This window comes from Tachysurus vachellii, chromosome 12 (genome assembly GCF_030014155.1).
Source record: "Tachysurus vachellii isolate PV-2020 chromosome 12, HZAU_Pvac_v1, whole genome shotgun sequence".
NCBI classification, from domain to species: Eukaryota; Metazoa; Chordata; class Actinopteri; order Siluriformes; family Bagridae; genus Tachysurus; species Tachysurus vachellii.
The window spans coordinates 8,140,933-8,157,488 of record NC_083471.1 but is presented as its reverse complement, the minus strand read 5'-3'; the positions used below and the strand labels follow the sequence as shown (position 1 = coordinate 8,157,488).

The window sequence follows — 16,556 nt, the reverse complement described above, 5'->3', positions numbered from 1 at the left end:
CTGGGCAACTGTTTCATTACAGAGTATCAGAGCAGGTAGCTGCTGGAGTCTAAAATGGAACACACACTTATCCAGGGAATTAAAACCAAAGATGTAGAATGTGGTTCAGAGGAGGCTCAATGTGTTGGGGCCTCAGTGTTGGGACTTGAGCATGGCCTTTAGCCATCTCTGCTCCAGGGGGCTGCTGACCCTGCGCTCTGACCCCAACTTAAACGTTTTTCTTTTTGTATATATATTCTATATATGAAAATATATGTGAGGCCTAATGATGGTCCAGTGGCAGAATCCTGTGCTCTCATTGCCACTTCCTGAGTTCAATTCCCGGGCAGGGAGTTAACTCTCCTTGCCTTTCCCAAGCCTGGGTAAAATGGGAGGGTTGTGTTAGGAAGGATGCCCGTAAAACCTGCGCCAGATCTAATGTGCATACCATGTGATCTGCTGCGGTTACCTGAACAGGGAGCAGCTGAAAGAACAACAAAACATTTCTAAAATTTATGTGAACCAGAGTGAACCAGAATTGATGTCTTCATTGTCTTATCGCTCTGGATAAGACCGTCTGCTATAAATGTACACTTCTTAACCAGCTGGGATATGAAAAGAATGAATTTCATTGTTCTTTAATGTATAAGTTACAAATAAAGCTTTTACATCTTCGTATAGAGAAATCATTAAGCACTCTTTTTTGCATTTCCCTAAGAGAGTATGAAATATTGATAGTATTTCGTAATTCTCTAAAATGAATAGAACCAAAAATATATATTCAGGGTCATTTAACACTGTCATTGTTTACAGACCATTTTCATCGGATATGGACCAGGAATGAAGTACAACACAACTGTAGCTCCCTTTGAAAATATAGAAGTATATAACCTCCTGTGTGGTAAGTGACCTCAACTTGAACGTTGAGATTTTTAGTAGAACACAGTTTATTATTTTATTATAATATTATGTATTATGTGTGAATGAACTCTTTTTTTTCATATTAACACCACTGACTAGATTATTAATTTTTATTACTTAACCTTCTACATTTTATGCAGTTTATTCATACCACAAACCCACACTAAGTAAATTACACGAGCACAACCCTAGAAAACAAGTCTGTACTACAACCACGAGCTGGAACAAGGGCCTGACACTGTTCTTGGTCATTTTTGTGTCCCGCTCATTTCAGCAAAATCCTAATTCTTTCATCTCAGCCTCTACTGATCATCTCCAGATGTTCTTGGGACTTCCTCTGTGTTTCTTTCCTTTGGGGTTCTATGTCAAAGACCTCTCTAGTGATGTTGTTCTTGTGTGTGGGATGCAGTGATGGCCTAATTGTTAAGTCTCAGGGCTACTGATTAAAAGGTCAAAGGCAGGTTCAAGCCCCAGCACCTCCAAGCTCCCTGTTTTGGGCTCTTGAGCAAGGCCCTTAACCCCCACTGCTCCAGGGGGCTGTAGCATAAGTGACAGTGTACTTTGACCCCAACCTCCCAACAAGCTGGGATATGTGAAGAAATGAATTTGTGACAAATAAAGACTGCTTCTTCTGACATTCCACCTCCACTTCCTGCCCAGTTGTTTCCTCAGATGGTGTGTAGGCAGTTCTCAGTAGGTTTCTTTTTACTTTTTTTTCATGTTCCTTGACAAGGTTCTCTGGAATGCTGTAGTACTTATTATCTGCCACAGTATGGACTGGTCTTGACTGTTGAAGTCTTTTTGGAAGTCGAGGAAGTTGCTGTAGTTCCATTCCATTGACTGGTTTATTCTCCTACACACTGGGGCTACATGGGTTCTTGCAAGCTCTGTCCTGCCTTTCCCTCAGATGACAATCCTTCAGATTGCCTTTCTTTGGTAGTTTAAAGAGATGCCTCTTTAACTTGTTCTTTTTAAAAAGATGGTACAGTATTTCTGTAGATAAAGTCTGCTTTGACCCATCTGCTGACAACATGTCAAATCTTCAGGCAGATGGAATAGAGCAGCAGAAGTCCACATAGGGTTCCACTCATGCCTGCCAAAAACTGTGATCTGAAGCTACAATGGTCAAAGATTGGATAGGTGAAGATTGGAAAAGGACCAAGAAAAATCTTCAGCTGACCCATTTCACTCACTCACTCATTTTCTACCGCTTATCCGAACTACCTCGGGTCACAGGGAGCCTGTGCCTATCTCAGGCATCATCGGGCATCAAGGCAGGAAACACCCTGGACGGAGTACCAACCCATCGCAGGGCACACACACACTCTCTCATTCACTCACGCAATCACACACTACGGACAATTTTCCAGAGATGCCAATCAACTTACCATGCATGTCTTTGGACCGGGGGAGGAAACCGGAGTACCCAGAGGAAACCCCCGAGGCACGGGGAGAACATGAAAACTCCACACACACAAGGTGGAGGCGGGAATCGAACCCCCAACCCTGGAGGTGTGAGGCAAACGTGCTAACTAAGCCGCCGTGCCCCCCTCTGTCCCATTTCAGTTAACTTCAATTTCATTGAATTTAATAATTTAGTGGTTTTTCTACACATGTAGAAAACTTTAGGTAACATAATCAGCTAGAGTGTAATGTTTAAATAAAAAGAACATCATTATGGAGACATTTGGGCAAATGTGTTATCTCTAAAATGCAACTTGATAATTGTTCATCTTCATTTAGATTTGTTGACAATTCCCCCTGCTCCTAACAATGGAACTCATGGAAGTCTTAACCACCTACTTAGGAACCCACCTCATCGTCCAGTCCACCCTCCTGAGATCTCCTCAGCCTCCATCTGTTCCTCCATTGTTCAGTCTCAGAAAGATGACCTTGGCTGCTCCTGCATGTTTCACAACAAATCCCAGGTTGGCACAACAATGATAACAGCTTAGGGGGATCATGTGTCATGTTGTATTTACCTTTGAAACTATAAGATTTTTAAACAGCATGAATAAATATTTGATGATTTCACTTGCTCTGTTATGTATATATATTGCTTGGGATATGTACAGTATATATGAATCAAGTGTACATGTATGCAATCTCGATTCAAGACGTGTGAACTGACAATTTAAGTGTTTATATTTGTCTGTTACAGGTGGAAAACCTTAACCACCGTCTGATTAGTTCCAGTAAGTAAATCCTTCTTCAGACTTTACATTTGCTTCACATTTTCAGCATTGCGGATAAACGTGTTCATCTACCCCACAGAGCCCACAGACAAACATCTTCATCTGCCATATGGAGCTCCACGAGTTCTACAAGAGAGTGCAGACTACTGCATGCTTCAGCATGTTTCCTACATCAGTGGATACAGTAAAGACATCCTCATGCCCCTCTGGGTTGCATATAGTCTAGAGCCACTGGTGAGATTCTTTTACATACTCTGAGAATGACGAATCTGAAATGTCACAATGTCTCATCACAGCTGTGAAAGTGAACATGGATAAATAATTGAATAAAGTTGTAAAAACGTCATTCAATTATTTTCCATGTTCACTTTCACAGCTGTGATGAGACATTTTGACATTTCAGACATTTCACTTCTGGTGCCATGTCAGTGCTCTAGCTGTCCAATAAATTTGTCCCTCTCGGTGAAGCTAACCCTCAAAGCTGTGGAGCTTCTCTGTAAGGCAAAGAGCCGAGCTATTCAATTGGGTCTCACGGGCCGGATCCTGGCCGCAAGGTCATTTGTTCCGCCCCTTCAAGTAGCCTAGTGTGAAAAAAAACATATCTCTAGAATAAATTTATTTCAGTAGGATAACGGACCCTACAGTTAGGTCTGTTCCATCCACAGTCGCAGCACAGAGCATTACCACACATGAACGATGAGAACAATGAACGATGAGAACTTTTATCAGTATTATTTCTTTTGTTCATTTCTTCCTTTGTTTTTTTTCACAAAAAAAAACACTCATAGTCCAGCACGTGCACCACTGTATGTGTATTGCATTGACAACATATACACCCAATTTCATTGCTCTTGCGGAATCTAAAATTTCATTTCTCTTATTGGTAGGCAGCCTAAATGTTTGAGCCAATTATTGAGGTGGCTGTTGTAGTTTAAATAGTCATACTAAAACAATTTATTTTGAAAAAATTGACTTTTTTATTATGTTTCAGTTAAATTAGTTAAATTTTAAATGAGTGAGATGGTTCACTGATTTATGCATTTGAATATAGTAAAAGTCTAAATGAGTGTCTTACAATGCATTGATGCTCACATACTTCTTTAGGAAACTGTCTCAGCACATGCAGGAAAATAAGGGCCGGCAATGCCAACCCAGCTTTAAAATTGAAGTTGAAATCGAGTTGAAGCTGCTTCTTCTCTCACTGAGATCAGGGTGCGTCTGCTATCTGGGTCTGTATTTGGGGTTTTGGTCACAGTTCAACACACTATCCTGATTCAAACAGTGCATAGGAAAGGCTGGAATTAAGATGATCATCCTTTGAAGCCTGGGTCTTTGATGTTGCTACGGTTCAGCCCGGACTTTTGGCCATGTGCGTTTGTGTATGTTCCGTGTCACGTGTCTGCCCCACCTTCGTTTACTCCTCCCAGTCTCTACACACCTGTTCTTTATGTGTTCATTGTCGTGTCTATTTAACTGTGCCGTGTTGTTGATGCCAGCATGAAATCATCGTCAGTGTACCCTCGTCCTTTGTCCTGTGTAGTTTTGGTCTTTGTTCCTGTTCTTTGTATTTTAAATTATTAAACCTATTAACCCTAAATCTATTTGAAGCTATCCTGCGTATGGGTCTGTCTTCCTCCTCCCGGTGTGACAGATGTGGTCAGGGTCAGGTTTCATGGTTTCATGTCAATATCTAAAGGTCAACATGGTGAAGAACATTTTGATGATAAAATAAGAATCATAATCTTGTAGTATGCATTAAACTTTACAGACAAGCTTCATGGAAATGTGTCCAAACAAAGTTTGTGTAAACGAAGCTCAACCCTGAGAGGATAGACTTGTGTAAGACAGGAGAATTGTTTAGAAATGTTAACATTTTGGACATTTATTGAGTCAGAGTCTGTTGTGTATTGTCACACCAATTCCACAAGCCTTAGACTAGTTCCCTAGTAGGTTTTGCAAATCAAGCAAATTACATAAGACATGATCAGAGCTACATTTTATGGAGTATAAAATCACATCATGGGAAAATGGTTTTACTGTAGACCTTATTTAGCGAGGTGCTTATTATACGTGTAAAATGGACTTGAGAAATATTGACTTGAGCTAAACTCTCTGTTCCTTGTTTATTTTCTCTCTCTCTCTCTCTCTCTCTCTCTCTCTCTCTCTCTCTCTCTCTTTCTCTCTCTCTCTCTCTCTCTCTCTCACTCTCTCTCTCACTCTCTCTCTCTCTCTCTTGCTCTCTCTCTCTCACTCAATCTCTCTCTCTCTCCCTCTCTCTTTCTCTCTCTCTCAGTCTGGTGTGCAGCCTCTAAGTTCCTCACAGGAAGAGTGTGTTCGTGCTGATGTGCGTATTCCAGTCAAAGCAAGTCAGTCCTGCAACTTCTACAAAGACAACCTCACAGTGACATACGGGTTTCTTCATCCTCCCAGTAGGTTCAACCTGAAGTCTGTATATATTCATGTTTACTTAAAACATAATTAACATTTACAGTGGTAAATAAAAAAAGCCAAAGACTTTTATTTTATTTTATTTTTTTTGGAGAAAAATAAAAAAGTTACTATAACCAATTTGCACTCCGTTTTATAATTATGGGGTGTGGCTATGTTCAGAACGAACCAATCACTTTCAGTCTTTAAAAGTAAAGATCATACAGCTTTCATTGATGAAATTATTGTGATTAACCCAAAATAAAGATCAGCTGCTTCAGTAGCATGATAAAGCTCAGTAGCAGGATAAAAATTTTGTATGGTGAGCTGAAGCAGGCCATGGACACAAGATGATAGAATATTTTTGTGAGAAAGAGCAGGAGAAAACCCAAAAACAGTGGTGTAACTCCTTCAACAAAATATTAGCTTAGGTGTGTTTATACTAGCATATACTAGCAAATGTTTAATATCTCTTGAATTCTTGTCTTCTACAGATTTGGCTTCTGATGGAAATGAGTCTGACTCACTGATCACAAGTAACATGGCACCAATGTTTACAATATTTAAAGGTAATTCCTTATTTATTGTTACCTAAATGTATTAATTCTTCTAGTTTACTTTAGAGATACTTTATTGTTCCACTATGCTGACTAATTAATTATACTTTAACGTTTACACACACATGCGCACACACACACACACACACACACACTCTCACTCTCACTCTAACACACACACACACACACACACACACATGCTCACACACACACCAGAGTTTCAGATTTTAATGGTTACTTGTTTTTTTCTTCTTAAGGTATTTGGGATTATTTCCACAATGTTCTTTTGGTAAAATATTCCAAAGCGCTGAATGGTGTAAATGTCATGAGTGGACCAATATTCGATAAAGACTTTGATGGAAAATATGACGTCTTAAAACAGAAAACAACGTGAGTTATTTGACACGGTGTCCTTTTGGAAAAAAAAAGTCATAGAGCTGTCAGTCACTTTTAATGAGAAAATAAAACTGCATTATGATCAGAGTGTTCGTGTTGTCACTAATATTTTTATAGGGAATCAATATCACCTTATGTAATAAGGTGATGGTAACCTTGATGTTTTTCAGTAACAGGTCTACGGCTCCTTTACCCACTCATTTCTTTGTGATATTGACGAGCTGTAAGAACTCATCCAAGAACTCAGTGACAACTCTACACCAGTGCGATGGTCCAATTGAGACGGTATCCTTCATCCTGCCACATCGTCCTGATAACACTGAGACGTGTCATGTAAGTGTCGCTGTGTTTCCTGCTGCAGTCACTAATCTCACGCTCTCTCACTCATTTTATACCGCTTATCCGAACTACCTCGGGTCACGGGGAGCCTGTGCCTATCTCAGGCGTCATCGGGCATCAAGGCAGGATACACCCTGGACAGAGTGCCAACCCATCGCAGGGCACACACACACTCTCATTCACTCACACAATCACACACTACGGAAAATTTTCCAGAGATGCCAATCAACCTACCATGCATGTCTTTGGACCGGGGGAGGAAACTGGAGTACCCGGAGGAAACCCCCGAGGCACGGGGAGAACATGCAAACTCCACACACACAAGGCGGAGGCGGGAATCGAACCCCCAACCCTGGAGGTGTGAGGCGAACGTGCTAACCACTAAGCCACCGTGCCCCCGCAGTCACTAATCATCAGATTAAAAACTACTACTGACTAGAATCATGTCTTATTTGATCCTTATATGCTCAAATAAGCTTACTACAAATTATCAGTCATTTATTTTTGAGATCAAAGTGGTTATAAATAGGGTATGAATATTCACTGTTGATCTTGAGTCTTTATTTTAATAAAGAAAATAGAAATAACATATACACAGGTGGGGGGGCACGGTGGTTTAGTGGTTAGCACGTTCGCCTCACACCTCCAGGGTCGGGGTTCGATTCCCGCCTCCACCTTGTGTGTGTGGAGTTTGCATGTTCTCCCCGTGCTTCGGGGGTTTCCTCCGGGTACTCCGGTTTCCTCCCCCGGTCCAAAGACATGCATGGTAGGTTGATTGGCATCTCTGGAAAATTGTCCCTAGTGTGTGATTGCGTGAGTGAATGAGAGTGTGTGTGCCCTGCGATGGGTTGGCACTCCGTCCTGGGTGTATCCTGCCTTGATGCCCGATGACGCATGAGATAGGCACAGGCTCCCCGTGACCCGAGGTAGTTCGGATAAGCGGTAGAAGATGAATGAATGAATGAATATACACAGGTGCAGCTGAAAAGAAAAGGATCATGTTTACATTGGGAAAATTCTCTATATTAAAACAAAATTTTTCTTAGGTTGTAATTAAACACACACAGGTAACCAATATCGACTGGAAGGTTTCCCTCTTCGCTGTTAACAATAACTGCAGTAAGATTTAGAATATAACCATATAACCACACAGCCATCTTCTACAGTGCTGTCCAAGCAGCGAGTATGTCTGTTTGTGTGATGTGTTTCATTATTGACACGTAAATACACACCCCAATATACACCTTAATACACAGTATTCTGAATGCAATCCATGATCCACAAATCATTATTTTTATTTATAAATGTTGGTGAAGTTAAAAAAATCAGTTTGAAAAGGAGCTTGTCTTTTACCCACTCTCTCTCTCTCACACACACACACACACATACACAGCCATAGTGTATTCTTTATTCCTGTGTATCTGTCCCTTACAGAACAGAAGTGATTATTCCTGGGTTGAAAACTGGACGCAGTTTCACGTTGCACGGATACGAGATATTGAACTCCTAACAGGGCTGAGTTTTTATCCTGACCGTCTACCTGTTGAAGATGTGTTACAACTTAAGACCTTTTTAAAAACCTTTTAGTATTTAATTGTAGTAACTTTACCAGAGCCTCATGTTGTGGTCCGAGTCAGTATAGTTTCTGTCTGAATAAGCAGCTACTGTAAAAGGCCTGCCTTGAACTCCCTACCAAAGACATTCAGCCAGAGAGGCTTTATAACTGTTATCCAAATGACTTCTTTTGATAAAACCTCCTGTTTATATCTTTTTTAATTAATATGTGCATTCATACTTTTATAATGTCCTTTTAATATAAAGACAAATCACAGCTGAAATCATATAATATTTACATGTAGACAAGATAGCTTTATTATGTATTCATGTGCTGTGTTTTTAATTTATAAAATTGTGTTGATCTCAATAAAATGTATAATCATATAATTAAAGCCATAATTCCTCTTATACAAACTTTCTGTTTCTGTTAAAACTTTAGAGGCTATAGATGAACTGGTGTTTAATATCAGTGTGTTATGAATTATATGCATATGTATAAGTAATGTCAGTCCATTGCAGTTCATCACACACACAGAGTGAACAATGGGCCATTTATCAAGTTGGGTATGAATGGATTAATTCATAGATCTTTTATAGAAGTATTTTCGTGAGAAATGTATTCATAAAATTCCAACATTCAGAAAAATGTTCCAATACATTCTACTCATGCTCAGTGTGACTGTGGTGGATTTGTGTTCATTCAGCTACAAAAGCTTGAGTGAAATGTTGAAAGACTCCAGTTCCAGTTGATCCGAAAGGCCCTGAAGTCAGGGATCTATGAGGGCTTCCACGCCAACCTCCTTAAATACAGTCAAGCTGGAAACGGAAAGGTTCTTCTCCAAAATTAGAACCATTCAAATGTCTAAAATGTTTTAGTACAATAGCGTTATTCCCCTTAACTGGAGCTAAGAAGCCCAAACCAGACCGTTAACCCTCCTCCACCAGAACGCTTACTCTCAGCACTATGTACCAGGAATGAGTGTTTTCCTGACGTCCACTAAACCAGATTCATCCCTCACACTGTCAGATATGTGGAAGCAAAGCGTGCGTCATCACTCCTTCATGTTTCCACTGCTGTAGAGCTTTACACCAGTCCGGCTCACACTCGGCACTGTGTGTAGTCTGTGTGAATCACACACTCAGTTTTTTTCAGTTTCTTGAGAATAAATAGTTATGCGTAAATCTTCATGATTGATTGAACCATATTTAGTAAACTTACTTCAACCGGATCTTCTTAATGAACAAACATATGCAGTAAATAACCAACTACAAATAAGAAACAGAAGTTGTTTCACAAACATCAACACACAGCTGAATCATGATGATTCACTATTAAAATCATTACACAACAGATGTTTAGACTGATTCTAGTGTTGCGTTATCCAACAATGTTGAAAATAAAAATTAAACACATTTGTTTAAAAACGCCACAGTTTTTGTATAATACATCATCTCAGTATATTAACTGATTTCTAACATCTTACCTATGAATTTATGAGCACGAGGCAGAGCACACGCACACATCTGATCTTACCATAACGTTACTTCCTTGCACTCGTTACTTCCTCGCACTCGATAGCGTTACTTTGCACTCGATTGTGCAAATCGAGTCTTAGCATAATACAGTATTTTTCAGCTTGCTTCATTCAGGCTTAAAGTGACCTTATGAGTCATGACAATATTATTTCACAATAACATTTCATTTTGATTAACTCTGAGGTAAAAATTTGTGTTTGGGGTACATTTATGTATAAATGACATTGATTTACATTTACTATGAAGTTTCTGTTAAATATTTACATCGTCCTGTGCTAAAGCCTTTCCCGCCTTTTTCCTGCTGGGCACGCACATGCACTAACAATAGTCTAATCCGTTTTAGGGGAGGAATCGTTTACAGAAGTGATGTCAGAATTGAGAAACATTACTTCTCAGACTTTATTCAAGAATGACAATTTCATTTTTTCCTGATGTAATTAAACATGAAAAAGCTGATATACTAAGCCTGCGTTCATTATTCATAGATTATAATTGCTATAGGTGTCAGTTACTATGTTGGCTGTATTATATAATCATTATCTTAATGTGTGACTGCTTCAAAACAGCTTCCAAAGTCGTGTATGAGTCACACGGTGGTCAGGAACATCCAATATTGTCTTGAACTGCAAGGCGACGGAAGGTTAAGACCTGGGTTAAGAGGTCGTGTGGCAGCAAAGAAACAATTTATTAGTTTGTTAGCCACAAAAAATGGATTGGATTAAGGAAGATTGGAGAAGTGTTCTGTGGTCTGACGAGTCAAAGTTCAATACGCTTTAGTCGGATGGTGTCAAGTAGGATCAGGAGGACATGGAGAACGTTTTGATGCCAAATGTATGCTTGGAACTGTCAAGTAAACAGCGGATGAATGTCTGTGGAACATGTCAGAAAGATCTAGAGTTGCGGTCACTTTCAAAATGTATTAACTGCACATTTTCCAGAACATATTGTTAAATATGAAGGACGAGTTTGGAGATCAAACGTTTTTTTCAACACGATAACAAGCCCAAACACACACAACTAAGACAGTCCATGCTGCTCAGTCTTCAAGTGGCCTCCTTAGTCCCCTGACCTTAATCCCAGTAAAAACCTTAAAAACTGAATCGTTTTAAGTCACAGTACTTCATCAAATAAAACTCAACTTTGGGAAGAACTTTTTTCCGTTTAAACAGCAAAAAAATTGTATGTGTTAAAAGCACGTTTTCCTTTGGAAGCTAACAGAGTGAACAGTCGGACAATTAGTACGGTGAAGAACACTAATCTGGGCTGGAGATCAAACGTTCATCTAACTCAGGTCCAGAAAAGCTTTTTAATAAAAGAATTCTGCATATATATTTTTTCTAAAGCTCTGCAGTCACTGAAACTGAAAGAAAATAAATAGCTGGTATGATACTTGACGCTCATCTTGATGAGAAGACTGTACAGATCGTACTCCCTTAATAAAATAAAATATGGCTACATGGTGATGGAGGAGTATAACTAGTGGCATAAATGTGTCATTTTCTTCTAAAGAAACAGACAGCATTCTCTAAAACAAAAATAACAGGATATAGATTACACACAAAGCTCTGACCTGATGTCTGATATCAGTGAGTACATGCCTTTTGTCATATAATCACCCCATAATTTAGTTATTCTTTCTAGATTTTGTATTTTATTGGTACTTAAAGACAGAAATCTGTATTATGACTGTAGGTTTGTACACTGAAGGGGTCAGTGGTCGAGCAGTAAAAGTAGCTCAGATGTTTGATGTGAAAAATGACCTTACAAGTGATGTTTCTCATGCTCTTCTCTCTGTGGAGGTCTGCGTTCCTGCCTCCTGCTGGGGCATCACCAAGCACAAGGCCATATTTCACAAGAACACTTACCTCATTACCTGCTAGTTAAAAATTAGTGACTTCACTCGTATGAGCTAGCTGCACTGTTACATATTTCCTGCACTTCAACACCATATTACACTTAGCTTTCAGAATTCATTTTTAAATCTGATGTGAGTGCTGATTTCACCACACTAAACCCCACACAGACACAGCAATGGCATTGCATTAGTTTTTGTAATAAACCACATTAGTTTTAATATAAACTGCTGCACAGAGTTAAAGAACCTGGTCCAAGAGACGCAACATTTCAACTTCATTCATTACGCTGGTGATGATGAAATCTGATCTGATCCATTCTTGTAAAGACAATCTGAAAGCACATCCAATCTCACATCAGAATGAGAAAAAGTAAAGACAGGAAAGCCAACGACTCTCCGCAAAACAGTCCAGTTTGTCTGAGCTCCAGTAGAAGAGGCTCAGTTAAAGGTCCTGATCACTCTGTTGATGTCTTCGGCTCGAGGTCCAGGCTCACCCATCTCTTTCAGAAGTCCAACTTTGTCTCTGGCCGCGTGTCGAGGAACAGACAAACAGAACGGCCAGAGGAATCTGTTCACCACTTTGAAGTTCTTTCCAGTAGAGTAGATCTCATGGATGAGATCCTCCAAACAGATAATTCCATACTGACCTACAGAGACATACGGCAGAGATGAACCACGATCAGTGTCATCTAACCCCCCCCCCACACACACACACACACAGAACTGTAGAACAGATTTATTTAGACATCTACAGTGTTATGGGTGAATCTACAGTGTGAGGCCTTACACCAGCTGTAGTTCTTTTGAACCTGCAGAATCCCACATTTTACTTTCTCTAATATCTAAAAAAACGGCTCTCTGTGACAGTTACAGCTGTGGAGTTAAAAATCAGTTAAATCACAGAGACTTACAGAGAAAATACACTCGCTTTAAAGTTCATCTGAGCTTTCTTTAGATTAGTAAATCTATTAGACTTCTACAACACTCAAACAGCTCTCTGTTGTGGGTAATGAGACACTGCCCCCTGGTGCTCACCCTCACATCACACTCAGGTACAGAGACCTCACCCTGCACTTGGGTCTAATCTGCGTGTATAACTTTATTTAGGTATAAGAGTAACATTAGTTAAAATATGCTCGGCTTATTATTAAATATTAGCTCTAAAATACAGCGAGTGAAAAATGAAGGTCAAACCCGCAGCGACTCGAAAGACACACATACCCCTCGTAGAGAGCCTGAAGATAAAAAATGTCTCTTAATAATTATTACTCCGTCATTTGTGAGAACATTTAAGACGTAACGTTTTAACATAGATGACGTAGTGGAAACAAATAAAACTTATTGATAAGTTCATCATAATTAATGTTTTAATTACAGACAACTCCAGCATTAGCTAGCTAGTGATGTAGTTTTTTTTTTTTAAAGGCAATATAAACTAGATTTGTAAAGTTTGTTGCAACAAACTTTGATGTTGGCTTTGACGAGGCAAGTATTCGCAAAGGCCGGTGCTTTTTGGATGCAAGTGGACATAATGGTCAGTGTTACTTTTGGAGGCAAGTGGACAGAAAGATAGGGTGCCAAAACATTTGGAGGCAAGTGGAGACGAGCATGTGACGTCATCAGAATACACGTGAGGAAGTTCCCCTCTTTGTTCTGAGTGTTTTGATATGTCACATGTCCATGTTGTAAAAAGTTTTTTGATTTTGCATATTCTGGGGCGAGGCTGCGGCGCAACCGAAAGGCCAGTCGGTACACCAATTTAAAAGTTTGTTCAGAGTATCACCCTAAAGGAGCTGGCCGAGTTTGGTGTAGATAGTTCGAAAGCTTGCCGAGTTATAAACCTCCAAATTTTATAATGGGAGTCTATGGGGAAAAAAGGCCATTTGAGACCCGGTACCGGAAGTACCGGTACTATGACTGCTTAGAAAAGTAATAGCAACAAACTTCAGACCAGGGTCTACAACATATCCGAATTTGGTGCATGTGGCTCGAAAGCCCTAGGCCGCATTAAATTTTATACATTTTTGTCTAAGCTTAAATAGGAAAACAGAATGTTGGCTTCTACAAAGCCAACATAATTAGTTTACAGTCAAATTAAGCCTGTTGAACTCTTAGTTAGTTCAACATGTTACTCCACCTGGCGGAACACGGAGACCAATCAACCGAATCTGGCAAACACAAGTGATTTGTTTTAGACGTGATGTGCTCTCACTGAAGAGTTTAAGAGACAAAGAACAAACATGACGACTCGTCCTCTGGATTTTAAACGTCTTTACAAACATCGTAAGCAGAAAAACAAACACTGCAGAAACATCTGGTAACGGAGCTGCATTCCAGTGTTTCATTCGTTACACTTCTCAGACTTTTCAGTACGTGTTATTTATTATAAGCTATCAGGAATGGTCCTGTCCTGTTCCCATCATCCACCAAACAAAAACAGCTGAAGAATCTAAACCTAATGAAACCCCTGAAAACTCAGTCAGTCGCTTTCCCATTACACTATGCTCAGGCCACAAAAGAAAACACAAAGACCTCCTCAAGACGGTTAATGTGACGTTTCTGGAGATAATAACGACTGACGAATGTACAGAACGATGTGCAGAAAGAGGCAAAGACAAACTTACCTAGATGCTTCTCGATGACGACGTTGTCTGTAAGAGGAATCTTTCTCTTATCAACCTTTCCCTGGCCTCTTTTCAAGATGAGATCACGAACTGACTTCAGATTAGGAAATCTGTCAAAAACATTAAGATTTTCATATAAATCAGATCCAAAGACTTAAAAAACCGAGCTTTAAAACACGGCTCTCTTACCCCCAGGCGACGTAGGGCTCGACCACTTGCAGCATGTTCATGGAGGTCTTACTGACTTTAATAAAAGTTCCGCTGAAGATTTTACGCAGTCTTAACATGTGGATGATCTTCCTCACTTTCGGACTGATGCCTTTAATCCTGTAAAAAAAAAAAAAAACACACACATAAGACTGTTTCAGACCCTGACAGGATGACAGAAGGTTATTGAGAAGTGTTTAAAGGGTCTTACTGTCGAATTCGGACAGCAAACACCAGGCTGTTCTTGGCTAGAGGGAGAGGAGGTGGTGGTCTGTGTCGGTTTCGTGCCAAACGCACTTCATCTCTGTGTTTCCTCTTGCTGTTCTTATGGAACTCCTCCAGACGTGTGAATTTCAACTGTCCTTTATTTGTCTGTTTAAAAAAAGTTTCTGTTAAAACTTTAGAGGCTATAGATGAACTGGTGTTTATTATCAGTGTGTTATTAATTATATGCATATGTATAAATATGTATCAGTCCATTGCAGGTCATCACACACACATACACTCTCACACACTGACACACACACACTCTCTCACACACACTGACACACACTCTCTCTCTCTCTCTCTCTCGCACGCACTACTCTCTCGCTCGCACGCACGCAAGCACTCTCTCGCACGCACTCGCTCGCTCGCACGCACTCGCTCGCTCGCTCGCACGCACTCTCGCTCGCACGCACTCTCGCTTGCACGCACTCTCGCTCGCACGCACTCTCGCTCGCACGCACTCTCGCTCGCTCGCTCGCACTCTCGCTCGCACGCACTCTCTCTCGCTCGCACGCACTCTCTCTCGCTCGCACTCTCTCGCTCGCACGCACTCTCTCTCGCTCGCACGCACTCTCTCTCGCTCGCACGCACTCTCTCTCGCTCGCACGCACTCTCTCTCGCTCGCACGCACTCTCTCTCGCTCGCACGCACTCTCTCTCGCTCGCACGCACTCTCTCTCGCTCGCACGCACTCTCTCTCGCTCGCACGCACTCTCTCTCGCTCGCACGCACTCTCTCTCGCTCGCACGCACTCTCTCTCGCTCGCACGCACTCTCTCTCGCTCGCACGCACTCTCTCTCGCTCGCACGCACTCTCTCTCGCTCGCACGCACTCTCTCTCGCTCTCTCTCTCTCGCACTCTCTCTCTCGCACTCGCTCTCTCTCTCTCTCGCTCGCACTCTCTCGCTCTCTCTCTCTCTCGCTCGCACTCTCTCTCTCGCTCGCTCGCTCTCTCGCACTCTCTCGCTCTCTCGCACTCTCGCTCGCTCGCTCGCACTCTCTCTCGCTCGCTCGCACGCACTCTCTCTCGCTCGCTCTCTCGCACTCTCTCTCGCTCGCTCTCTCGCACTCTCTCTCGCTCGCTCTCTCGCACTCTCTCTCGCTCGCGCGCTCTCTCTCGCTCGCTCGCACGCACGAACTCTCGCTCGCTCGCACGCACGAACTCTCGCTCGCTCGCACGCACGAACTCTCGCTCGCTCGCACGCACGAACTCTCGCTCGCTCGCACGCACGAACTCTCGCTCGCTCGCACGCACGAACTCTCGCTCGCTCGCACGCACTCTCTCTCGCTCGCTCGCACGCACTCTCTCTCGCTCGCTCGCACGCACTCTCTCTCGCTCGCACGCACTCTCTCTCTCTCGCTCGCTCGCACGCACTCTCTCTCGCTCAAATTTTATAATGGGAGTCTATGGGGAAAAAAGGCCATTTTAGACCCGGTGCTGGAAGTACCGGTACTCTGACTGCTTAGAAAAGTAATAGCAACAAACTTCAGACCAGGGTCTACAACATATCCGAATTTGGTGCATGTGGCTCGAAAGCCCTAGGCCGCATTAAATTTTATACATTTTTGTCTAAGCTTAAATAGGAAAACAGAATGTTGGCTTCTACAAAGCCAACATAATTAGTTTACAGTCAAATTAAGCCTGTTAAACTCTTAGTTAGTTCAACATGTTACTCCACCTGGCGGAACACGGAGACC

General features: G+C 41.4%; 2 protein-coding genes across 3 annotated transcripts in view; one reads left to right on the top strand and one right to left on the bottom strand.

The window, feature by feature from the left end:
• Nucleotides 1-8,874, top strand: part of enpp1 (ectonucleotide pyrophosphatase/phosphodiesterase 1) — a 53,197-nt gene extending 44,323 nt beyond the window's left edge. The window contains exons 15-23 of one of the 2 annotated variants that reach the window (XM_060882646.1): nt 793-880; nt 2,644-2,828; nt 3,062-3,095; nt 3,175-3,329; nt 5,389-5,524; nt 6,017-6,091; nt 6,337-6,469; nt 6,652-6,808; nt 8,249-8,874. In XM_060882646.1, the coding sequence (XP_060738629.1) occupies nt 793-880; nt 2,644-2,828; nt 3,062-3,095; nt 3,175-3,329; nt 5,389-5,524; nt 6,017-6,091; nt 6,337-6,469; nt 6,652-6,808; nt 8,249-8,401 (1,116 nt within the window). In that variant the 3' untranslated portion in view covers nt 8,402-8,874. Of the gene's footprint in view, nt 1-792; nt 881-2,643; nt 2,829-3,061; nt 3,096-3,174; nt 3,330-5,388; nt 5,525-6,016; nt 6,092-6,336; nt 6,470-6,645; nt 6,809-8,248 lie in introns of both variants that reach the window. The other variant, XM_060882644.1, reaches the window with a different exon arrangement.
• Nucleotides 8,875-11,949: 3,075 nt separating this feature from the next.
• Nucleotides 11,950-16,556, bottom strand: part of rpl7l1 (ribosomal protein L7-like 1) — a 7,795-nt gene continuing 3,188 nt past the window's right edge. The window contains exons 3-6 of the mRNA XM_060882649.1: nt 14,805-14,965; nt 14,576-14,713; nt 14,387-14,496; nt 11,950-12,409 (exon numbers count right to left, since the gene is read on the bottom strand). Of these exons, the coding sequence (XP_060738632.1) occupies nt 12,201-12,409; nt 14,387-14,496; nt 14,576-14,713; nt 14,805-14,965 (618 nt within the window). The 3' untranslated portion in view covers nt 11,950-12,200. The remainder of the gene's footprint in view (nt 12,410-14,386; nt 14,497-14,575; nt 14,714-14,804; nt 14,966-16,556) is intronic.